Source organism: Trachemys scripta, chromosome 3 (genome assembly GCF_013100865.1).
Source record: "Trachemys scripta elegans isolate TJP31775 chromosome 3, CAS_Tse_1.0, whole genome shotgun sequence".
Lineage (NCBI taxonomy): Eukaryota > Metazoa > Chordata > Testudines > Emydidae > Trachemys > Trachemys scripta.
Genome location: NC_048300.1, coordinates 124,058,301 through 124,084,202, shown reverse-complemented (window position 1 = coordinate 124,084,202; position 25,902 = coordinate 124,058,301). Strand labels below are relative to the sequence as shown.

Sequence of the window (25,902 nt, the reverse complement as noted above, 5' to 3'; positions counted from 1 at the left end):
AAAAGGTTCTCTTATTTAATCAGTCTATTCCTTTTGCATAATTCATCCGATGACACCACAATCCAGTGTGTGACATCACAATTCACTGCCATGAAAATAATTGATTTCAAAGACAGTGGAGTGTGATGTCACTGAATAAATTGGGCATACTCAGGCCATGTAAAAGAAAGAGAGCCTGATTTTTTAAAACAGTACAGCAAAGTTTAATGCAGTTTTTAAAATCTTGCTGGAACGTGGTAGAGGCTTTTGAAGGAGAAAATATTTTCATTTTTATTGTTTGCTCTTTTTGTTTTAGAAAAATATTACATCAGATTAGTGAAAATATGTAGGGGTACCTAAGCCACACTTCTGCCATACTGTATGATTTGTTCTTTTTCTTTTACAGAAAATTCTTTGCCAAAACCAAAATTACTTGAGGACAGTGTTATTTCACCATACAATATAAACACAAGCTATCCAGGGCTTGCCACAGGAAATGGACTTTCAGACTCACCAGCAGGGTCAAAGGATCATGGGAATGTACCCATTATTGTACCATTAATTCCACCACCTTTCATAAAGCCACCAGCAGGTAAATCACATAACAAACATTTTAAAGAATTATAACTATCGTAGATAGCTATTCTGACCTTGTTAGATTGCGGCTCATTTGTAAAAGGTTTAATTTAATTTTTTTGAAAGGCTGTCACAGTAGACTTATAAGGATCCTTAGGTAGGAAGCAGCAGAGTGACTTTATTTGCTAGTATTATTGTAAAATTCTTGTCAGTATCATGGCAGGCAAAATTCTGTACCTATTTATATTGCTTGTGAAACTCTGGAAGTTGAATTATACTGTCTCAGCAATTCATAGATTCATAGATTCTAGGACTGGAAAGGACCTCGAGAGATCATCGAGTCCAGTCCCCAGCCCTCATGGCAGGACCAAATACTGTCTAGACCATCCCTGACAGACATTTATCTAACCTACTCTTAAATATCTCCAGAGATGGAGATTCCACAACCTCCCTAGGCAATTTATTCCAGTGTTTAACCACCCTGACAGTTAGGAACTTTTTCCTAATATCCAACCTAAACCTCCCTTGCTGCAGTTTAAGCCCATTGCTTCTTGTTCTATCCTTAGATATTCAACAATATCTGTTTTAAACAAATGATTTTCTTCTGTGAAAAAAGTCTTTACATAAATTGATGGAAGATGATTAGATTATAAATAAGGTCCACAAAGCATACAACTAAACAAACAAATAGTCAAATTAATATCACATGTCCTTGTATCAGGCTAACAAGCTCATCCCAGAAGACTGTCTCAGTTCTCATTGAAATTCTGGACCATTGTCCTTTGGGGATTTTATATGATGCAAATGCTATTCCTAGAGATTGTACTGAAATGTTTTAAAAATTCCATGAAATTCTTATCTGGAGCAATTTTTCCAACATGAATTTTCTCAGAGTTAGTTTGAGAAATTATTTATTCCATACTGCATGCTGTTTACTATTATCTGCTAAAGTAACTGTTATGGCTACACTAGTGTATATAATTGCTGTTATTATTTACTGTTGAACACACTGCAATAATTGATGAATTTATATAGCAGCAGGCTCAATCCTGCTTCCATTGAAGTTACTGGGAGTGTTGTTGAACTGGGTTAACGTCACTGGGGGTAGAACTGGACCTAGAATGTACTAAATATGTATCAAAGAACATCACTATTTCTTTATTAGAGAATTCAGGAACATGGTGATGTATTTAATTATTAAGGTCCCAGTCATGCAATGGATTCCTGCACCCATACAGAGCCCCTCTGACACTGGGCAGAGCAGCTTGCAGGATCAGGGGCCAAGTGTGGAATGGCCTTCTCTACACTTCAACACATTTACAAAAGTTGAATTTAAAATACATATCTATTTTTGTGTTAATATTTTATTTGACAGGAAGCTGACAGTTGGTCTCCTGAATTATTTTATTGCCATTTCATTTTTAGTATTAGAGGGTATTTTAATATTTTGAAAAAATTTCAAACATATTATTAAATCTATTCTTGCCGAAAATTTTCCATATATTTTGTACAATTATTGCTAATTATCAGAGCTATATGGGCCCGCTCCTTCAGCCTTTGCACAGCAAAAGATCTCAGCCATATGGGCTGAATCTTAAAATGGGGTTAATCTGCCCCTGAACATTTAATCAAGGGCTTGTATTTCCCAGGCTATCTTCTCTTTCAATTTGATTCAAGACTGAAGTCATAATGCTGAATTTTGTGGCAACACTATTATGTTATTATAACACAGGGCTATGACATGAATTGTGCATGCTGTCATAATTGATGAATTTAAATAACAGCAATCAAGCAGGAAAAGATAGACTATGCCGTCGAAAAACAAATAACCTCAACCATAGCAATGGGGACACAGGGAAATACTGGCCAAGCAGATTTATTTCTGCTCTTCCCCCATCCACTTACCACGTGTGTTCCAGAGTCCACCAATAAAACTGACCTTCAAAGTATTTTTTAAAATTGTTCCTCCCACCATGCTTTTGGTACTTTATGATGTATAAATAAGATCTGAAGGTAGGGTTTTTTTTAAGGTATTTTCTCTATTTTTTTAAACCTTTTTTGCCTTACAAATATTATGATGCCAAGTCTGATCTGTCATGTTCCTGTTTGAGAACTTTTGGGTGTCTTGGAGAAGTGTATCATGAGCTCTTTCACTATCTGAAGGGGCTGGAGTATTGAATATGTAACAAAGTTATCTTTCTTCCAAGTGTTCACTGTGCAATAAATATGATTTTTTTTTTGAAAATCAAATGAAAACCTAAAGAGTTTTAAATAGTCTGCCCAAACTCACCTCACCTCTCAACTGTTCAACTTTTAATATGAACTTAATAAAATACTAGATGCTTTTAAAATTTTTACCCCAGATACAAGTGTGAATGTACAAAACTGAAAATTCCCAAGTTGATGGCCCTTCCCTGAGAATACTCTTCCCCGAAACATTTAATTCTAGACACTATTATCAAGAATACCTCAACTGACCTGATCTGCTGGGGAAGCATGTTAGAAAAGAAACAAACTCAGCCAGCACCCAAATCATACAGGCTTTGTAGATCAACATCAAGAACTTAAATTGCACCTGGAAGCAAACAGTAAGTGAGTGCAGTTTTGAGAGAAGTGGTGCAATATGCTTCTTGTGGCTAATGTCCCCAAACAGGTGGGTAGCTGCATTTTGTGCCAGCTGCAGCTTCTGAATGATGTTTCAAGTTAGTCCCAAGTACAGCATATTGAAACAATATGATACCAATAATAAAATTACTTCTACCTAGCCTTAGAAAAATCTTGTGTTCCACAGACCAATGTAAAAGGAAAAGAGAATTTATTTCTACACAATAACAAATGATGTCAAAATAACAAGGAACAAGGTATAGCAGCCAGCAACATTACAGAAAAAGAATAATATTTGTACTGGAACCATGATGCTAGTATTTAATGTACTAACATACTAACCTGTATTCTGCAGTCTTTAGTCACACACTGAATAGTATTTTCTCACGTTCAGCTAATAGGATTATTCACATGAGTAGGGGTTGCAGAGTCTGGCCCCAAAATGCAGGAGAGAACACATTTCCTTCCTACTGGCTCTTCACTTGTAGAGATATCACTGTTTCAGGTACTCTAGTCATACCAGATGTTCTCTTTGGCTCTCTCCCTCTCAAGGTCCTCACAGTGGGGAGCATTAACTCTCTGTGCCTCTGTAGGATTGATGGAGTACTAAACCCCCAATGCTTCTTCTGTGGGCCACTCTGAACAGCTTGAAGATCCCAATTGTGTCTCACCCTGAATTGTTCCACTACAGGCAAACACAACCAAGTCCTATTACTATGACATTGCTTTAGTCTAGAATTTAGCTTATAGGTGCCAGAGTTGCATCCTCAAGTGTTTTTTGCTGTCACTTTTATGGTCATTTACAGCATTCCTTGTACATCTAAAACTTCCTTTGACTCTCAATCTAAAGGGTAGGGCCCTTCAACAGTTCTCCAACTGCAGCTCCTCATGCTCTCAGATATGGAATTCTGGCCAAGTAAAGAACCATCACTTTAGTTGTGTGTATATGTTGGCAACATCAACATTTCCTGTTAGATTACGTGCTCAGTTTGGATTCAATCCCAAACCCATTGAATTCTGTAGGAACCTTTCCATTGATTTCAGTGGATGTTGGATTGGATCCTTATTGCCTGGCATCATAGCCCAAATGGAGGTGCGGAGATGCCCCACCCCAAAGGGAGCTTTTGGAAGCACAATTGCTCCACAAGAAAAGGGGAACGTTGCCACTGTGCCACCCCTTGTATTGGGTGCAGTATGTGCTGCCAACCAGTCCATGTGGGGCTGGCTATATGAGGGAGGGGGGCAGAGGCTTGGCCCTTTCGGGAAGGGGTGCAACAGCAGGGGAGCAGAAGGACTGCCATTGTGCCTGGGGCATGCACAGGGGTGCAGGGAATAACTTTCCTTCCCCCACCCTCTTCTCTATGCCTCTGTTTTACAGAATAAATCAGTTATTTTAAGTAGCTTTGACTCTGCTCAAACAACAGCTGGCTCCCTGCTATGCTGCACTGAGTGGGGAAGCAGTTGTCAAGGGGAGCAATGAAAGGGAAGGAGGACTGCTTCTGAGCTGACCTAGCATCCAAAGGGCAAAAATACAGGGATAAAATGATCTCCTATTCACCACCCCCCACGATAGTTTATATTTTTTTGGGAGGGATCTTAAATCCTCCAAGCCCTTGAACAGTGCCAGCTCTGTTCCTCTGCACCACATTTCTTCACTTGGTAATTTCAAAATGATAAGGACTGCTGTTGCACTGAAAGGTTTGCAACCATCAAGGCATTTAAAAAAAAGTGTGATGTATAATGTCTGACCCTACAAAACTGTTATTACTATTATTGTGGCCCAAAGAATACCAGAGTGAAGGAGATAAGGTCTCCTGAGGCCAAACAAAAGCATTTCTAATATCTGGGTCCTGTAAAGTAAGCATGTTTAGATTTTGGAAGTGACATTAAATCGGATTATAAAACTGTATATTTGAAAAAAAATCATGAAAACTTGGAAGAAGGAAATGTTATGTTTGAATGCTAAGATGAATAACTAAGAGAGGTATTTTATAGAAATAAATGAGCTATATCCTTAATCAGAGCTGGATATTTGAATGGAAGTTTACAATTTTGTTACAAGTGCACTTAGGTAACTCAGACTCATTATTATTATAACAGAGTACCTGCAATGCATAAAAGTAGACATTAGTTCTAGCCCTAAGGACTCTCTAGAAATGTGTGCTGTAAAAATTATCAAGATTCAAATGCTATAGGAAGAATTTAGAAGTATGGGATGAATTTTAAAATGCTTTCTATCCAGGGTTTATAAACTTGGTTGTAAAAATTAACTTCAAGATTACCTATTTAAATTCCCCATGGTCCCATAACTGTATTCCCAATCCTTCCGTCCTTACTCAGGCACAGCTCAATGGCAGTTTTGCTTAAATAACGGCTGCAGGACTAGCCCTAATTTTATGTACTGAGGTGGTTTCAATGTTAGTATACTCTGGCTCCCAGGTCATTATTTTCCAACTCTTATTCCCTCTTCTGATTTCATTTGACACTGATCTGAGCAATGTTTTACTATTTTTCCTATTGCAGGTTTAACTTTCTAACAATTCCACAACCATGATTCTTCTTGTGCTTACTACTTGACGTCATCTCCTCTTGTTTTCTTTGTTTGAAATTATTGTAGTCCATTAATCTGTTTTCTTTTCTGTATGAATGAAAGGAATTAACCAAAGGCTTCTCTGGGCTCCTGAGGCTGATAGAAAAAGGTTACAAACTGACTCAGTGTCTCTGAAAATTGTGTGTGTGTATTTGGAAGGACTGTGTTGATGGAGTTTGTTAGGCTATTTTGTCCATGGGCCAACACTGGACATTTGTACCTGTCTGCTACCATTGCTGGTTTTCACCTCCTTTGTATTTCAGAACTAATATTCCTTTAGAGTGAACAGGCATCCTGTTCGCACTTGAATTTTTTCACCATTTCCATGTGGTACATGTGTACTGTCCAGTAGCGTTAATAGCAACAGAGGGTCCTGTGGCACCTTTAAGACTAACAGAAGTATTGGGAGCATAAGCTTTCGTGGATAAGAACCTCACTTCTTCAGGCACCTTTAAGACTAACAGAAGTATTGGGAGCATAAGCTTTCGTGGGTAAGAACCTCACTTCTTCAGATGCACCTGAAGAAGTGAGGTTCTTACCCACGAAAGCTTATGCTCCCAATACTTCTGTTAGTCTTAAAGGTGCCACAGGACCCTCTGTTGCTTTTTACAGATTCAGACTAACATGGCTACCCCTCTGATATGAGTAGCGTTAATGTAGCTTTTATATGTGTCTATTTGTTATTTATCCACATTCATTTTTTCAGATACAATTATCTAGCTTACAGTGATAATAGGTTGTTTTTATGTTGTTTTAAGATGCCACTAGTTGCCAGTCTTCTCGACTTCCAGCACCTTGTCAATGCTTTTTGCTCTCTTTGGTCAGCAGAGTGTTTTTTCTTTGTGCCAGAAAGAAAATCGTGAAGTCCACACGTGCACTGTAATAGCATGTGATGAATAAGAAGGAAGTTCCCACACTCCTCTTGTAATCTGTGCCTATGTGCTTGCATGCTTAAATCCTGCCCACAAGCCAGTATACATTTGTGTTATACATTTAGCTCTGATTGAGCTATATATGAGAATATGCCTCGTAACTCAGGCATAGAAAATAGAGGGAAGCAGTGGTTTCCCAAAACAACTTTTAAAAGAACTGGGATACTCCATTTTACCAATCTTTTTACCATTTTGCCTACTTCAAGAGATTGACTTTCAAAAGGAAACATTATAGAGTCACTGTAGTGATTCCACAGCTACAGTTTTAACAAGCTTTCCATTACAAGCCATTTTTCTGATTTCCTTCTCATAACTGTTTTATAATGCTGCTTTCAACACCTGAAATTTGTCAAGCATGTCATCTAGTCACAAGATCAGTGCTTGGATATGGTGGTGATGGATGTCCTAGAAAAACCTCCAGATTTTTTTTTTTTTTTTTTTAAATTGAGGTTAGTCAGACAAGACATTTTAAACATATGAGTGTGAAAAATTATTTTGGAGGAGTCTGACTAGGGAGTATTTTATCTCAAAAGCTGCTTGGTTTGGAAAATCCAAATTGGTTTTATTTGATTGTCTGCAATGGAAAGCTAGAGGTTTAGGATTGGAGAACTCCAGAATGAACCATTATGCATATTCTGGCAGGTCCCAGTACAGCTAATAAAGTTTGATTTTAACACTTCAGATGCTAGAGAATCTAAGATTTCATTCTTTAAAAAAATAAGATTTTGTCCCTTTCATTGCAAAAAATAGTCTTGAAAAAGGGTAAAAAGGTTGACTGTGTGCCCCAGTGAATTAAATAAAATTCATGGTTCTCTCCCAGCTAGGGGCTAATAGGATGCAGCAGGAGATTACTTGTGCTCATTAAAGGTAGGTAGGCTCCAAATTCCTTTAAAGGGCAAGTCTCTGGCTTGTAGGTGGAGCATCGAGGAGAGAAAGAATAGGAAAACAGAGAAAAGGAAGGTAGGCACTGCTACTGAAAGGCTTGAGTGGGACAGAGCCTGGAAGGCTAGGAAACAGGCCTGAAGAGAGGATCTCAGGAAGGACAGGGAATGCCGAAGTTCATGGCTCCCCTCCTATTCTTCCCATTGGTTTATCTGAAGGTGTAGCTCTTTCTGTGCCAGATCACAGGTACAGCTTCCCCTAACCATTTCATCCAGGTGTAACTCTTTCAGTGCTGGAGCACAGACACCACTTCTATAGCTTACTCAGTCCCTGCAGCTGTAACCTTTTAAGTTCCAGGTCCCATACATTACTTTTCCAGACATAACCCTTTCAGTGCCTGAACAGCATAGCCCTAGCCAGTTTAGAAACTCTTCTTGCAAAACAGTTAAGGTTAAAAGAATTTACAATCTTAGAAGGCTGTAAATTCCCCAGGCTGAATGGGGTTCAAGGAGTTTATGAAATGAAAACCTTTGGACCCATAGGCACGGGAGCTAGGTGTGCGGGGTGGGGTGGGGTGCTGGAGCACCCCCAGGTTTTATGCAGGGTCCCGGCTGCTGGCTCCACTCCTGGGGCTCCACTCCTGGCCCTATCCCCACCCCCAGCTGTGGCTCCAGCCTCAACCCCCTTACTCCTGGCCAGGTCCCTCCCTCCCAGAGACACGGCCCTGCTCCTGGCCCCAGCTCTGGATGGGAGGGCGGACGGTGCAAGGGGTCTGGCTTTCAGCACCCCCACTATTAAAAGTGTTCCAGCGCCACTGTTTGGACCACCTGCACAGAGCTCATTGCAGGATCAGGGCCATTAACTGCATTTAGTTTCCTCAAACTCTTGAAACTAGAGTTAGTGTTGTAAGTGCAGATCAGATAACTTAAAATAACATTATTAGAATGTTGTAGTCATAAACAGTGGGTAAAACAAGCAGGATTTAGCATCATAATTTTAGGGAATTCATCCTGCTAATACAATAGGCCCTGCTTGTTTACCTGGATTATGGGTTAGAGCTATAAGGAAAGGATTTACTCTTATTGTTCTTGGTTACTTTCTGTTCCTTCCTCCCCCACCCCAATATTCTGACTACATATAAGAGGGATTCACCAAAACTGCTACTTAGTGGCTTTAAGAAGGACAATTTTTGATAGCTCCTTCACATTGGTTTGAAGGGAAAAACAAAACCAACCATACAAAATCCCCAACACCATTCTGCTTAATTAAGACCTAAAGAAACAGTGCAAACTTTTGATGATTAATTGAAGCATGCTGTAGCCTGATGCATATTTAGTTATTATAATATGATAATTTTATCTTGTTATACAAACTGGTCCCTTTGGGAACATGATTTAACTCTGCAAACATACTGCGCTTATTGCATTGTTCCTTATGAAAAATACACAGGCTAAGAACCATAAAGAGATGTATATAAGTACTATCTGTGCAGCAGTTGCAGGGAGCACTCTTTCAACATGTAATGACATAACCCAGGGGCAGAAAAACACAAGATTGGAACTCCCAGAATAGCTCTTCCAAAGAGCTGAGATCTCACTAAAATAGAGGCTGGAAATTCAGATCTTGAGCAGTAAATGAAAGAAATGTGTGGTTTTAATACCTGGTGTGTTTATAGAAAACATCAGTGTGGATGTTCTGCTGAAAACTCACTTGTTACTACTTACTTTCTCTGTGCTAAATCTTGCTTGTCTGATGCCTGAGAGTACTGTCATTACCTTTGATAAATGTTGAGTGTAAAGTATATTGGGATAGCTCAGCACCTCTAAGGAGGTGATAAACACCTTGCAGGAATGGACCCCAAGGGAATAATACAGAATTGGCAAAACAATTGAAGAGTTTCCAAAATTAACTTTATCTTTGTCTTACCAGCTGTAAAATATGATATGAAGGCCAGATCTGCACTATAGACATTACCATCTTACCTGTGTCAGTCAGGGGTGCTATGAAGTGTGATTCCTGACCAACAGAGCTGTACTCACAAAAGCCACAAGTGTAGACGCAGTCATACTGGCAAAATTGTGGTTTTGCCAGGATAGCATATTTTGCACAAGTGGTCTGAAATAAGCGAGACTGATACAAAATGCAGTTTTGGCAGCATACATTGTGTCCATACTAGGAGCACTTTGTCAGTAGAATATACTGGTATAGTTATACTGGAAAAACACTCATTGTAGACCTGGCCTAATGTAATCACATAAGAGTTTTGGAAAAGATTGAGGATAGACAAGCCAATTGAACATGTTCAGTTTGAGAGTCCCTTCTTTTCTGCGTTCTTGCTGTAAACTCTTGTCACTGAGTGCGCTAGATACTATTTATTGATACATTTTCCTAACAGAAAGGCAAGTATCTGGTAAAGATAATTCTGAAGGATTTAGTCTTAGTATGAAACCAAGGTCTGTGAAAAAGTTATGGGAATCCTGACTTCTATGGAAGACTTAAACTACAGTTTTTGGAGCATTCCAGTTTCTTTTTAGAATAAGATCTGTTTCTCACTATACAAAATCTTAATTGATATTTTTTGTTTTATTTCCCAGTGCCATTGTTTTGTAATTACAGAAGTGGCTGGACTATTAGCTGTTTTAAAAGTTGTACTCTGCTTGTTCAACCACTAAGGTTAATACCCTGTCATGTAAGGTTCCTATTAAATATTTGCACAAGCTCAATACAATCTTGTAACTGATGAAGAAGAGGAAAATATGTGCACAAATCAGGAACTTTAATCTGGCCCCCAGCTTTCATCCACATATCCTGCCACATAAACCATAGCACTTGGCTTTACGCTTGTCCTGATTTTATCCAGTATACCTTTATCTTTCTGCCCTACTCACTCAAAGCTAAAGAAATACATTGTTTTAGAACAAAGGTTCTCAGACTGTGGTCTGTGGCCTACTTGTTGGTGGTCCATGGAGAGCTGATTGATCACATAGCACTGGCTCCTTTACTTACTTATTTCCACCTGGTAAATTGAATTAAGAGAAGTTAAAAATACATTATATACTTTCTTAGGGTAAGATTGTGCCTTAAGGTACAGCACTGAGCAAAGGGTGATGACTTAGCTGCCTTGTCCCAGGAAACATGTGCCTCAGAGATCCCTGAGCCACAGTTCCACCACTGCTGTTTGGGGCGTGGGAGTCTTTTACTACTGTCCTTTATGGATGAAGCATACACTCTCAGCTAGTTTTGATGGCCAGCTTGTAGTGGGATTTATTTAAGACAGAGGAGGACAGTATATATATGGAGTGGGCAGCTCCTATTCTTCCCTCTATGCCAGGAGCTGAATGCAAGGCCTTACATGGCCCCACAAGGAGGTATGGGAGAGCCTTACTCCACCTGCATGGCTGCAAAAAAACGGAGTACAACTGAGCCCCCCAGGATTACTTTTCTCGTGGAAGCAGTTGCTGTTTTGCCACAAGGATGTTAGGTGATTGTAAATGAGTGGATAGGTGATCTTCCTGGTGGTGGGTGAGTGGTTCTCTCTATTAAGATATGGCCCGCACTATGGAATAGTTTCAGAACCCCTGTTTTGGAATTTTGTGCTCATTCTTCAAGACCACATTGTTATAGAACCTATGTACTTTGGAAGTGAGTGCTCCCAGCAATTACTTTCAAAGAGGCTAAGCTCTGCTTTCAGCTGGTGAGTTTCCCCCTTTCAGCTCTTCTCAGCATTAATGAAGGTTGTTGCAAAAGGGAGCATCTGCACCTCTTCCATTTTCGGGCTTTGTAGAACATTCTAAGAATTAACACTCTTAAATTGGTAGGGGAAAATATCAAGTACATTCAGTGATTTTAATGCTGCACATTGCTGTTTTCAGGTGCAAGCGGTTTTTCTTTGTTTTTATTGCTTCCCCGGCTCTTCTCTTGCCAGGTAAATTCAACGGGGCAAAATGATGCCTTCTAAAAGGAGCAGGTTCACCAAAGTGGGAAAGGAGTTGTTCTTTCTCAGAAACAATGCCCTTGTGAAGGCATACTGCCTTCAGTGGCTCTGGGGGAGCATGATGGAAAGCACTTCTTGACTCACATTTGAATAGGTGTACTTTGTACTGCTGCCAATACAGCCCTGCTGGTTCTCAGGGCAGGCCCAGGGCCATGACAACACTAGGCAGCTCCTATTGCCAGTCTGTACTCCAAAGCATCCTGCAGCCAAAATTATAACTGCCCCCAGTGTGAGCTTCTTGAACCCATGCATGGCTGGCTATAATTTGGCCCAAAGTATTTTGATTTCCATTGATGTCAAATATGTTAGAACATTTATGAGATTTTGGCAAATCCCACTCTAAAGAGTAAGTGCTAAAATGTCATAATTATAGCACATTAAACACAAATCTAAATTATGGCTTGGCCTTAAATATAGTTTTAAAGGTGTACAGTCTGATTCAAATTAAAAGGTCAAGTTTTTTACATTGTACACTTTTATTTGTAACTATAAATCACAACACAATTTGTGGAAGGAAAAACATTATTAAACTGGCAATATTTATTCTGTTAAGGTGAATAAAATGCAGCACGCAGTTCTGTGTTACGATAGCTGGGGGAAGGAGCCAAATCATTCTACTAAAAATTAGTTTGCCAATAATTTTGCAGAATGATGACAGCGTTGCTTCAAAACCAATCCTTTACAGGGAAATGGGATGACTGTATGGCAGGCTCTCTGAATCATGAACTTTCCATTACTCCTGGACAGTAAATTGCTTTAACAATTAGTCTTTTGGGGATTTCCCCTCCCACCCCCCAGAAATCAGACAATAGTTAATATCAGTGACTGAAAGGTCATGTTGTCTAATGGACTGGATATAGGAATAGAATCCTTAGTCCTAAATCATGGGTTTGCCATTGATTTATTGTATTGCTTTGTGCAAGTAACTTAACTGTTCAGTTTCCCCTTCCATAAAATGGGGATAAGAATACAGACCTCACAGTAGCGTTGCCAGGATTTGAAGATGAAAAGTGCTATGTAAGTCTTATTATTATGGGGAATTTTCTTGCACTTGACTATATGAATCCAATTTAAAGCAACAGTCTAGGTACTTCCATACTCTAGATAGACAGGAACAACTGTAGATAACAGCACAAAGAGCTAAGAATGTAATTGGGGAAAGAAGAATGTAATTGGGGAAAGAATGTAATTGGGGAAAGAAGTTGGAGGCTCTAGAGAACAGAAATGATTAAATCAGTATAAGATGGTTGCTAGAAAATATTTATCAAATTAGAATAGAGACATGAGAAATACTGGAAAGAGAATGAGGACTATGAGGTGACGAAAATGGCATCGAGTACAAAGCTGCACTCACTTTCTTATGAATGATTGAAATGATCTCCCTAAAATTCGGGGAAATAACACCAAAATTAATGTAAACATTAAAAAGTTAAATCTCCACATACATGTCAGAAGAACTCAAAACAGGGTCAAATAGCACATCTTAGAGAACTCTTGGTGAGTTAAAATGTACTCAACCATGATAAGAATCACTTTGCAGATTTTAATAACACAATTAGGCATCTCCCCTCTCACTCAAATATGTATTTTTGTGTCAATCTTACTTGGAGTAAACCTCCTCCCATTCTCTTCTAGTCATTATTTGGAATCAACACCCAAATGGGGCATTTCCTTTTCCTTCCTCACATCCCATTTAGAATCCTGTTTGTAAGGGCCCTCATTACATTACTCTGGTACGGTAGCTTCCATGTGTATTTTATCAACTAGCTGCTGAGCAGAATTCCTCCGAGGCTCTTGATAATGGATTTTAAGTAATGGGAATGTAACAGCATTAGTCATATTGGTCTTTAGTGTTGGTTACTGGTTTAATAAATACAGTTAGGCACTTTCTTAAACATGCTAAAAAGCCCCAAGGACCTCCAGAGCTTTTCAGTGATGCACCATTTTTTATTATAATCTTTTCCATCCATTTCAGAAGTTCTGTCAGCCTCCTGGCCTGGTTGGCACAGGATACCAGCTGCCTAGGGAACAAGTAGTTAATCACAAGCCTGCCTCGTTCTGCTCACAAAGAGTGAGGAAGACAAAGTTACTGCAATAGAGTTCTGAGGTTGAGTGCGTAGATGTCTGATTGGGTGTTTGCATCTGATATAAACATTATTTTTATATTTTTGTTGTAGAAGATGATGTGTCAAATGTACAAATAATGTGTGCCTGGTGCCAGAAAGTGGGAATCAAGCGCTATTCCCTGAGTATGGGAAGTGAAGTGAAATGCTTCTGCAGTGAGAAGTGCTTTGCAGCTTGCCGAAGAGCATACTTCAAGAGAAACAAGGTAAGAGAGCCAAAGAAAGTTGTAACCCTACACAGGCCTAGCTCGGGTCTCATTTCGTAGCTAGCAAAAAAAAATTTTTTTTTTTTGGTTCTTTCTGTTTTGTCTGTTCCCTTTACCTTTCCATATGTATTGTTTGTTGGACTATCACCCCTTACTAATGTGTAACCTGTTTTCTCAGTTTCCCTCAGCTTAATGCCTTAGTTCTGTGAGGGTGGATGAATTTAATTAGACGATACTAATAATGCACTATAAAATAAGAATGATGGTTTTGCTTCGGAATCTTATTATATTTGCTCTATGTGTAAGACTAGGGGAGGGATCTTCATAGCTGTGCATAGGGAGGTAGACATACAAGTCTTATTTTTGGTAGGTGGCTATATCTTGCACAGCTGAAGTCAAGAGAAGTTTTGTCATTGATTTCAGTTGCAGCAGGATCATTGGCGATGGCATATGCAGTTAGGCCCTGATCCAAAGTGCAGTGAAGGCAATGACTTCCAATGACTTCAGTGAGCTTTGGATCAGGACCTTAGTTTCATGCTTTTAAAGTTTATCTTCAAATGTAAACAATTATGGACCTACTGCTTTAAAAAAGCTCAGACATTTTGGTGTTTTGTGTGGGGTAAGCAGTGACAAAACCATCTATCATAGCACGAGGCTGTTTCCAGTAATCTGAAAGATCATTTTATCTCAAGTTAAAATGGAATTCTAATATTGGCTTGATTTCCCAAAGTGAAATGACCACAAAAATTATTCTAATCTGTAAAGTGCAGTGACTGAAAGTGCCCTGTACTTTATTTTAGAGCTGGTTTGTGCAGCAGAATATAGGGTGTTTCTGTTATAAAAAAACAAACAACAAACCTCCCCATCCCTGCAAAACACACCAACTTCTAATTGTTACAAAAAATAGCTATGGCAGTTTGATACTTATTAGTGTAATAGAGGAATCCTTGGTTGAGACTCATTGATCTAGAAAGCTTTATTTATTCATAAAATTCTTCACATTTTTGTTTATTAAACCTGCATATTTTTCCCTCATGCTGCAGAACATTTTGAAGTTTGTCATCTTAAAAATAATTCCCCCCCATCTGATACTTGCAATCTATGGTAAAAAAAAAAAAAAAAGGATTTTTAGATGCAAGAAACATTGTAGCTGCAAATTACTCTCCTTTATAAATTTGGGTCACATCATTCTGTCCCCCCCACTCCGCCCCCAGAAAAGCCTAAAGAATTAGGTTGCAAAAATCAGCAGAGTGGAATTTTAGTGGCAGTCTTTGAGAATCAAGCTCATAATGTTTACTGGAGCAGATAGGCAAGTTAAACAATCAAGTGGAAGCTTCTGTGAAGTGTAGTGTTTATCTCTCTTTATTTGGAGGACGTGGGGTGGGTAGGGAGAAATGCATCTAAGATACTCCACATTTTGACATGAACATAGTAAATTTCTTTCATGTAAGATGGTTTATAGAATTGGATGTTCAGATCATGGACAGTGAAGTACCCCTGTGTGTGTGTGTGTGTGTGCGCGCATATGCACAAGTGTGCATGCTGTAAGCTCCCTGGTGTAACGAAGGATCCAGTCCTGCACTTCTTATTGAGCTGCAACTCCTCTGGCTTCCAATGGCAGGATTTACTTGAGTAAAGCAGCGCACAGGAACATAGGAATTGCCAGTTGTCCATCTAGTGCAGTATTGTATGTCTGACAATGGCCAGTACCAGATGTATTAGAGGAAGCAGCAATAAATCCTATAGAGGACAATTATGGAATTACTAATCCACAGTGGGGCCTACAACCCATGTGTTAGTCTTTGGCTTATGCCATGAAGCAGGGGGCTTATATCCCATCTAAAAAACCTTTTTAAAAGATTCTACTTAATGTAATTGTGGATGTTGTCATTATCCATATCAATGTGTCATCCTGTTATGACTAAGAGAATAGGATCCAATTATATTTTGTGGCCATAAGAGAGACAGATTAATCATGTATTGTGTAAATAAATATTCCCTTTACCAGTTTTAAATTTGTTTCCTGTCAGTTTTGTTGGATGTCCCCTTGTTCATGTATTATAGGAAAGGGTAAAGTGAAGTGCCCAATTTACCTTCTTTGTACCATTCATTCTTTGTATTAGGCATCTTATCATATCACATCTGTTTGTCTCCTCTCTAAACTAAACAGTCCCAAATATTTTGAATCTCTCCTCAGACAGAAACCTCTGCATACAGTCTAACTCTTTTCTGTAGATCTCAAGAACAAAAGAAGTTCTTATTCTTTTAAATGCACATTTCACCACAATAAGTTGCTCTACATTTCTCTCAAACAAGTCACAACAGTAACTGGGTTTTCTTCTGTAAATATTAAGGATCAACATGTGTCCTACTTTTCCATGTGCCTTGAGGAATTAAGATATGGCAAGGCAACACAATTGACAGCATTTGGATCATTGCCTAAAAGCCTTCTTTAAGTTAAAGGACCAAATTCCACCCTCGGTTACACCTGTGAGAGCCTGTGGCTGCATGAGTGAAACTGAGACCTGAACCTGGTCCACACATTATTTTCAATCTAGAACATTCTATCACCTCTATATTCATAGTGTTCAATATGAACAATCACAGGATGCAATACTCAGGGAATGTTAATGCTGCTATTGAAGTTAGGCAGGTTCAGGAGAGTTCAACAGGCTCTTATTATTTTGCACTTCACTCTAGCTAATAGAACAGGATTTTGAGAAACACGGCACAAGATCGAAGTCATAGAGTTTAAGGCCAGAAGGGCCCACCAGATCATCTAGTGTGACCCTGTGCATACCACGAGCCAGTGCTTAATTTGTGTCGAGGCTTGAGCCCTGGCACCTCTAGGCTTGGCAGTTCATAGCTCTGGCACCTCTGGGCTTGCCATGTCAGTTATGAAAGTAAAAAAAAAAAAAAAAAAATTGCTTGAGCCCTGGCAGCTAATAGTTTGAGTCCCAGCATCTCTTTCATTACAAATTAAGCACTCCCATGAGCCCACACTATCACTTAGCACCTGTGCACTAAACCTATTGACCAAAATTAGACCAAAGGATCACAGCCTGCAAAAGACTAAACATTGTTATGTGCCACAGGCAGAGAACAGGAGTGACTGAGGTGGACTGATGCCCTAGGCCCCTGCAATGGTAGAGAATTGATTAAATCATAGAATATCAGGGTTGGAAGGGACCTCAGGAAGTCATCTAGTCTAACCCCCTGCTTAAAGCAGGACTAATCCCCAGGCAGATATTTTGCCCCAGAACCCTAAATGGCCTCCTCAAGGATTGAACTCTCAACCCTGGGTTTAGCAGGCCAATGCTCAAACCCCTGAGCTATCCCTCTCCCCGAAATGTGAGAGCCCCATTTAATCCCAGTAAGAGACTGACTCTATGTGCTGCAGAGGAAGGTGAAAAACCCCAAGGTCACTGCCAATCTAGCCTGGGGGAAAATTCCTTCCTGACCCCTCTGATGGTGATCAGTTAGATGCTGAGCATGTGAGCAAGAGCCAGCCAGCCAAGCACCTGAGAGAGAATGCTTACTGAGAGCACTGTCTCACCCTGTCCAGTGTCCTGTCTGCTGTGATGGTCGTCCCTGATGCTTCAGAAGAAGGAGACCAAAAAAACCCAGAATACTTTGCAGGGAAAAACATCCCTTCCTGACCCTTGCAGGTGACTGGCTGAACCCTGCCATTAAAAACATAAACTGGAAGGGACCCCCAGGGCTCTCAAGTTCTGCCCCCACCCTCACATCACAAGCAACCCCATCATGCAATCCCACTCATAAATTTGTCAGCCCTCCCTTTAAACTCATTACATAGTTTGCCCCCAGAATTCTTATCGGGAGGCAGTTCCAGAACTTCACTCCTCTGATGGCTAGAAACCTTCATCTAATTTCCGGCCTGAATTTGTTCATGGTCTGTTTATATCCATTTGCTCTAGTGTCAACATTGTCCTTTAGTTTAAACAGCTCTTCACCTTCCCCAGAATTTACAAATAACAAGGTTGCAAAAGTTTCAGGTATACCCAGTAACCTTTAAACTCTTATTACTAGTCTGGCCATGTACCTGTCTTCTCCACGAGTCTAATGTTTATTTATGTATTTGAAAAGTTACACCACTCTACAGCTTCTCATTTTTCAAACAGGAGTAAAATGGTCACATTTCACCTGCCTTATGCATGTTTTAAACAGCATATCTTTGCAACAATATAGTGTTGTATTACAATAAATATGTACAGCTGCTGTATTTCAGTGAGCTGATAGGACTTTGTGGTCATTTCATTTAAGGCTTGAATTTCCTAATGGATTGTATAAGCAGTCTTCCCCGCTCCCACCCTGGCTAAGAACTGCTGTAATAAGCACTTGCTTAAAACTGTAGGACTGTTCAAACAGTAAAGAATAAATCATCATTCATGTCTCAAAATATTATAAAATAATGATGCAAATTATACACATTTTAATACCAATTGCTGCATATAGAATTAAGATTATCTCAACATTTAAATAAAACAAAAATCCTCTCCAATACATTTGGAAAATGTAGGCTCTGATGTGCTGCTCTCTTTACAAATTCCCATTTGGGTTAAATTCTGGGAGGAAACCAGCTGAAATCACCCTATCGAATGAAATCTATAAGGAAGGCACACAAACTCTACAAAAGCACCATTAATGTGCAGCTGTATGTTGGAGGTGCATAGTTGCATGCACACTACAACACCACCTCCACCCTCACATGTACTATTCCTGCCAAGAGTTACAATAGTCTGGATAACAGGAATCATTGCTAGACTATGGAATGCACTTACATTGCTGTATGGACCCTAATGCCTTAGTCATAGGTATGTATTGATTCTCCATGAATTTTGTCACAGAGGGCTTGTAGAACAGCAGCACCTGGGTAGCAATCCTCAACCTTGTGCTCCAGCAGCAGTGCAGGTATATATGACAGATAAATATAGTGAGACCCAACCACAATATGACTCTTGTCTAAATTACTAATAATAAATGAATAAAAGCAAGTTCAGTATTTTTTCTACCTCTTTAGGCAGAGAGATTAAATGTTTAGATTGTTTCTGCATCTGAACTCTTGTTCCTGTTTTGTCTGCTATACAGAGTCAAATGTAAATAATGAACTAGTGCATAATGATAACCTGTTGTGCATAATAATACCAATTAAAAGCAATGTTGCAAGAAAGAAAGTTTTTTATACTAATGTTTCTAAAAGAACAGATTTAGATTTAAACCTGTTCCAGTGCTCCCTTCCTTATAGATTTCATTCTATAGACCAGCCAATATAAGTCCAAGAATCACAGCAGCACATAGCAGCACACTTGCCGGCAAGTTAAAGAAGTATGGGCTGGATGAATGAACTATAAGTTGGATAGAAAGCTGGCCAGATTGTTGGGCTCAACGGGTAGTGATCAATGGCTCCATGTCTAGTTGGCAGTCGGTTTCAAGCTGAGTGCCCCAACGGTCGGTCCTGGGGCCTGTTTTGTTCAATATCTTCATTAATGATCTGGAGGATGGCGTGGACTGCACCCTCAGCAAGTTTGCAGATGACACTAAACTGGGAGGAGTGGTAGATACGCTGGAGGGTAGGGATAGGATACAGAGGGACCTAGACAAATTAGAGGATTGGGCCTGATGAGATTCAACAAGGACAAGTGCAGAGTCCTGCACTTAGGATGGAAGAATCCCATGCACTGCTACAGATTAGGGACCAAATGGCTAGGCAGCAGTTCTGCAGAAAAGGACCTAGGGGTTACCGTGGATGAGAAGCTGGATATGAGTCAACAGTGTGCCCTTGTTGCCGAGAAGGCTAATGGCATTTTGGGCTGTATAAGTAGGGGCATTGCCAGCAGATCGATTCAACATTGGTGAGGCCTCATCTGGAGTACTGTGTCCAGTTTTGGGCCCCACACTACAAGAAGGATGTGGAAAAATTGGGAAGAGTCCAGCGTAGGGCAACAAAAATGATTAGGGGGCTGGAACACATGATTTATGAGGAGAGGCTGAGGGAACTGGGATTGTTTAGTCTGCAGAAGAGAAGAATGAGGTGGGATTTGATAGCTGCTTTCAACTACCTGAAAGGGGGTTCCAAAGAGATGGATCAAGACTGTTCTCAGTGGTACCAGATGACAGAACAAGGAGTAATGGTCTCAAGTTGCAGTGGGGGAGGTTTAGTTTGGATATTAGGAAAAACTTTTTCACTAGGAGGGTGGTGAAGGACTGGAATGGGTTACCTAGGGAGGTGGTGGAATCTTAGAGGTTTTTAAGGTCAGGCTTGACAAAGCCCTGGCTGCGATGATTTAGTTGGGAATTGGTCCTGCTTTGAGCAGGGGGTTGGACTAGATGACCTCTTGAGGTCCCTTCCAACCCTGATATTCTATTATTCTATAGCAAACGCACTGGTCCACAAGTTTCAGGATATTACATTTAAAGAAAATATTGGATTCATGATTGGACCACTGAGTCTGAAGCCTGAGAAGATTATTTTTTAAAATTAGTTTATTGAATCAATGGGTCAGAAAACAAATGTATTTTGACCCAACGGCTCTACCTAGAATGAAGACTGAATTCATACAGGTTATGAGCTCCATACATAGATATGTTAGAGACTGATTTTCTTGATTTGACTAGGGTATTGGGGAGAGAGTGAGTGCAAAATTGTCAGGCAGTTTATTACACTTGACCTTGTTGCTGCTTTGCACTGCCTTACGATCAGGGAAAAAAAAGACGATAAATGTTTTTGTTTACAGCGTAATCAAATCTCACTTCTACAAACAAACAAACATAAATCAAAAACTAAAAGTTTGTCACACAAGGAAATGTAAATAATTATAATTTTCTCTCCTTGTGTGGAATACTGATCTATAATACTTGAAATGAACCAGTAGCACAGGTAGCCAGGTAACTTGTCTAGTGAGGCTCATATGGCATTAAAAACATGTCTCCCTTTTCCAGTCCAGAGGGCTGTAATACATTCAGGAGACAGAGAGAATCCAGCTTTACTCCTCCCGCCACTTTAAGGTGGAAAGACTGGCAAGTGGTATTTCCATTGTGGCATTGGAATGAAATGCTGAAAATGATGCATTTTGTACTATGGGAATTTTTGTCTTAGTTGTGTAGTGAGAATTAGTGTCAGCAAAACAATTGGGGCCCTCAAAAGTAATACACATTTATCTAGTGCTGAGGAATATTACGTTAGATAATTCTTTTCACTTTCAGATTGTATTGGCTAATTAATGTACACCACTATATGATTAAAATACACACACAGAACTCTGAGTAAACATAGATTATTGTTTGCCCCCAAATTAATACTGAAAATCGTCAGAGAAAGTTCTCTTGATTTCAGGCTTAATTATGCAGCCTAACAGTGCATAAGAAATATTTAACTATCTTGCTATTAAGTCAAAGAATAATGACAAAATTGTCTGCTCCCTTTTTTCCCCAGACATCTGCACAATTTAATTTGCGAAGTGACTATCATTCATGAAAATTTTGGAAATTGTTTCAATAGATATAAGGCAGTTAATGTCCCCTGACATTAAAAAGCTCAGGTTTTACATTTTAAGGTTCCTTTTCTAACATAAGCTTTGAAACACATGGGAATATGAACAGCAAATCAATATTTTTCCTGCCGATTCACCTTGTTTTAATTAGGTATTGAGAAAGGTCACAGTAGTGCAGGTGGTCTGCCCAGTTAGCATGGAATTGCCGTTGCTTGGCTTTACAGATTTTGTAGAGAAGTGTAATTTAAGAAGCAGTTCACAGGCCTGCTTCTACTGGGGATGCTGCTTTACAGAGAGAGCGAGAGAGAGAGCAGGGTTTCCAGTTCATTATAGGAAACAAAGGATTCTTCCTAAAGCTCTGGGGAACCAAACTACTCTCCATTGCTATGTTGGGATATAATATAATACTGATGAACAAATGCAGATAGGAAACTGAGTTTGGAGAGGAAATATTTTAAAGTGTGGGGCATGCCTGCAAGCTTTTTGATGAAATTTCTGGAGAGAGGGGAGAAGAAAATTGTCATGAGCAGAATAGATTAAGAGCCTGTGGGAGTGTAGAAGGCTCTACAGGATAGGGACCAAAGGTCTGGAGCAGTGCATCCCAAAATAGAGCAGATTACTGAGGTATGAGGCAATCCCTGTCCCACCAAGAGATGCATGGGGTCATCAAGATGGATGGAGATTATTTCCCTCTAGATCTCATCTGCAGGCTTTTTTATTTATTAAATTAACATAATCAGAAGTCCGATAAAACCCTTTCCAAGGGGCTAAGATTCTACTTGTGATTAGAAGAGAGGAGTGAAATCCCAAATTAACCCTTTGGTACCATCAGTCACTATCTCCCCATGCTCATCAACATGAAAGTATAATGTGTTAGCATCTCTAATGAAGAAATGCACCAGCACCTGACTGAGGCCACCAATGGCTTATTGGAGGTAGTTGGCCAACCAGGCTGTGCACAGCAGTTTGCAAACAGTGGACATTTTACTGTCCATCTGCTGCCATTTAATACCATAAATCTGAATCAAGTTCCCATTGTCTGAGTTACTAGCAGGTATGCAATCCAATTAAAAGCTGTGTTTGCTTTTAATTTTAACCACCAAATCACATTATCTCAGGTCATATTGCATTCTGGCTACTTTGGTTATAGAGAGATCAGGATATACTGTCTCTTGGACAATGGGCATTTCATTCAAATGAGTTGACTCGTTTATCTGAGGTGTCCTCACATCTCTTCCGAACAGCTAAAGTACTTGTATTGCCAGTAATAGATTTTGTTTATGTACACATGTAACAACAAACTAATTTCATTATGACATGTCTGGATAAGCTTTTATCATTGTCATACACTGGGTCTATGTGATTTTAGCAACTGGGACAGATTTAAATATGAGGGTGCTATGACATTTTAATAATGAAGTTTAAGACATGGAAGAAGCCATTGTTTATTGGCTACATTTTCACAGTGAAAGAAACCCTGCTTCTCATTCCTGTTATTTGAATTTTACTAAGATGCTTACTTGAAGTATTTTAAACCTCTCAAGAAGAATGTGTATGGAGTAGGAATTTGTGGAGGTGACGGATGTATGTTTTGCTGCATTAAGAAGTTTGGCAAGATAGGCTTCACTGTCTCTGCCAAGAACATTTATTGTATCACCTCATGGGATTTTTTTATTTCAAATCCAGATGACTCAAAAAGCCATACTTTATCTCTGAACTTCTTTGGCTCAGTTATGTTTCAGCTAGACAGAGACAGTTGTTCAATAACACGTTGCTTTCGTCCCCTGTTCCAGTATCTCAGCTCACATCAGTTCAGATTAGTTCGGGTTACCGTAGCATCATATGAAATAATATAACCGGTCTTCAGCTCTGTTTCCACTCTGTCAGTTCAGGCTCAATATAGAAAATATTGTTTACTATGATGAAAACTTAGGATGGATATAAAGACATTTAAATCTAATGTGCACAAAGTATATATGATGCATTTTTCTCTATTCTCAATGTACACATTTATCATTAGTGCTGAGAAGAGCTGGGCAAATAAAGCAGAAAATATTAAATCAGATATTCTATTTTAAAAATATCATGCCATTTGAATAAATTATTGGATTAATTTATGAGTTTACTTGTCACTCAGTTCATTAAGTTGGACAAATATTGAAACAAAGTAGTTTAATTATATTTATTGAAAAAAATTTCAACAAACTTATTTTTTGAAAACGGTTATTGGACTAGCCATAATGCTGTGTACGGGACCCACCCACTATGAATTCTGGAAAATGTTTGAGATACTGCAATTTACTGAGCACACGAGTTAAGTGAAACTCTTGTAGCCTCCTGCTCTGATAGTGCTGTGGTGGACATCAGCATAAAACCCTAAAAAGAAAAGTGGTGTAAAACCCTTGAACTCAGATGAAGGTGGAAGTAATTTCCAGTTTTCCAACAGCACATGTCAATACCTCAATACTATCCTCATTAGTTAAAACCTTAGCAATTTCTAGTAGCAATTTCTGCTGGAGAGATAGAAGTCAATGGAGCTGAGGATCTGGCCCTTAATTTTAAAAGTTTTTGAAACCTTTTTTAACCTAGAAACTAAAATGTAAGCTTTCTTCTGAAATGGAGAAATATTTTTTCCTAGAGATACTGGGGTCATATTAAGATGGGAATCTAAGTGGATTTAAAGGAACAAGTGATGTAGCTTACACCTTCTGGCCCCTTATGCTGAGGGGTATAACAGGAAAACCAAGTAACAGAAAGGTGTAAGTCAAAGTAGGCCAACCTCTATTGTTACCTGGGGTTCTTTCAACCCGAAGCTCTTGGTAACTTTTACTCTGTGCGAGGTGGTGTCAGGAAATAAATCAGGGGAGACAGGGCCATCCAACCGATAGATGGCTGGCACAAACAGGACAACACAGGAGTGCTTTCACTTAAAGCTAAACTTTACTTAGTCTCCAGCACTTACACATGTCCGCAACAGATTAGTAAAACACCCCCAACCCTCGATAATTACTGAAGCTGAATGTGGCTCTCGAGTGGCACAGTGGCTGCCGGTGGGGAACACAAGATGTATCCAGAGGGAGAGTCCAGTCCTGAAGAGTCCCAGTACCTCAAACTTTCCCCCCTTATTTTATATATTAGTAACACAATGACATGTCCCTTAAACAAGACTTGTTAAGCAAGCAGTTTCAATGGTCCAGCAAGAGGTTTTGTTCTGATTATTGATTAATCAGGTGTGGGTTTTTCCCAGAGTTTGCAACCTTGAGACCCGGTTAGACACATTCCTGAGGGCACATCCTGCTCTTCTAAAATGCATGTATCAGCAACTTCAACAAAGTTCTTATCAGGAAGGACGTGGGGTCAAGCTGCTCTTTCTGTGGCACCCAAAACCCCCTTCCCTTCTTCCTGGGATAAACTAATCCTGCTGACTTGGCTGCTTTTAGCAATAAGCAATAGTGGGTTCAGGCACTTTACTGGTTTGCCAAAATCTCCCCGTACACTATAAGATCAATCAGTGCTTGATCTGTAAGTGTCAATTTATTTTACTCCTTAACTAGAAAATGTCAGGGCAAATTCTCCCCCCATATACATCCATGCAATTCAATTTAAATAGATGAAGTTACTCAGGTGAAGGCCAGCTCTGTTGGCTGGTATATGCGGCTTGAGAGAGTGACACTATAGCTTCTCCTCCATGTATTTTAGGAGTTAGAGCAGGGATTAGTCTGGACAGGGACTAGAATTCTGTCGGGCCCTTGCATGAGCAATGCAGGAGGAACCCATGTAACAACTAATTCGGATATTGATCCTGAGGTAGGATCTTGAGTGTAGGTAGTGGAGACAGTCTAGATCAGTGGTTCTCAAACTTTTTTACTGGTGACCCCTTTCACATGGCAAGTCTCTGAGTGCGACCCCCTCCCTTATAAATTAAAAACACTTTTTTATATATTTAACACCATTATAAATGCTGGAGGCAAAGCGGTGTTTGGGGTGGAGGTTGACAGCTCGCGACCGTCCATGTAATAACCTCGTGACCCCCTGAGGGGTCCCGACCCCCAGTTTGAGAACTCCTGGTCTAGATGAGCCCTTTCAGTATTAACTTAGCTTCCAGGACTTCATATCTCCGGTGTACATCTATACTAATGACATGGAAGAGAGGTCATGAAAACTAAATTTAGGCTAGAAGGATTAATTTAGATTAAAAAAAAGGAGGCCACCATTTAGATATTATTGAAAGATCACTGCAAAGTAGAGATGACCATGGGGTGAAATCTCATTAGCTACAAATCTCAGGTGATAGAATCGTAACCCTTACAGTTGGAGTGTGCTACATTCCCAGGTTAGGAAAAACACAAGAAGAAAGTCAGTATATTGAAAGAGATTAAATAAATAATAGTGAAATCTTACAATGCAATAATAATTGTTGATTTTAACTACTCAATGTTAAATGGTTGGGTGGCACATTGTGGTTTGGAGGAGCAAATGATCAATACAATAATAGTCTGCTTTTC

At 39.5% G+C, this 25,902-nt stretch overlaps 1 protein-coding gene across 3 annotated transcripts in view; it reads left to right on the top strand.

Annotated features, from left to right (window-relative positions):
- SOBP (sine oculis binding protein homolog) overlaps positions 1-25,902 on the top strand; it is a 134,035-nt gene that overhangs the window by 11,822 nt on the left and 96,311 nt on the right. For all 3 annotated transcript variants that reach the window (XM_034765932.1, XM_034765930.1, XM_034765931.1), the window contains exons 3-4: positions 386-571; positions 13,735-13,886. In XM_034765932.1, the coding sequence (XP_034621823.1) occupies positions 386-571; positions 13,735-13,886 (338 nt within the window). The remainder of the gene's footprint in view (positions 1-385; positions 572-13,734; positions 13,887-25,902) is intronic.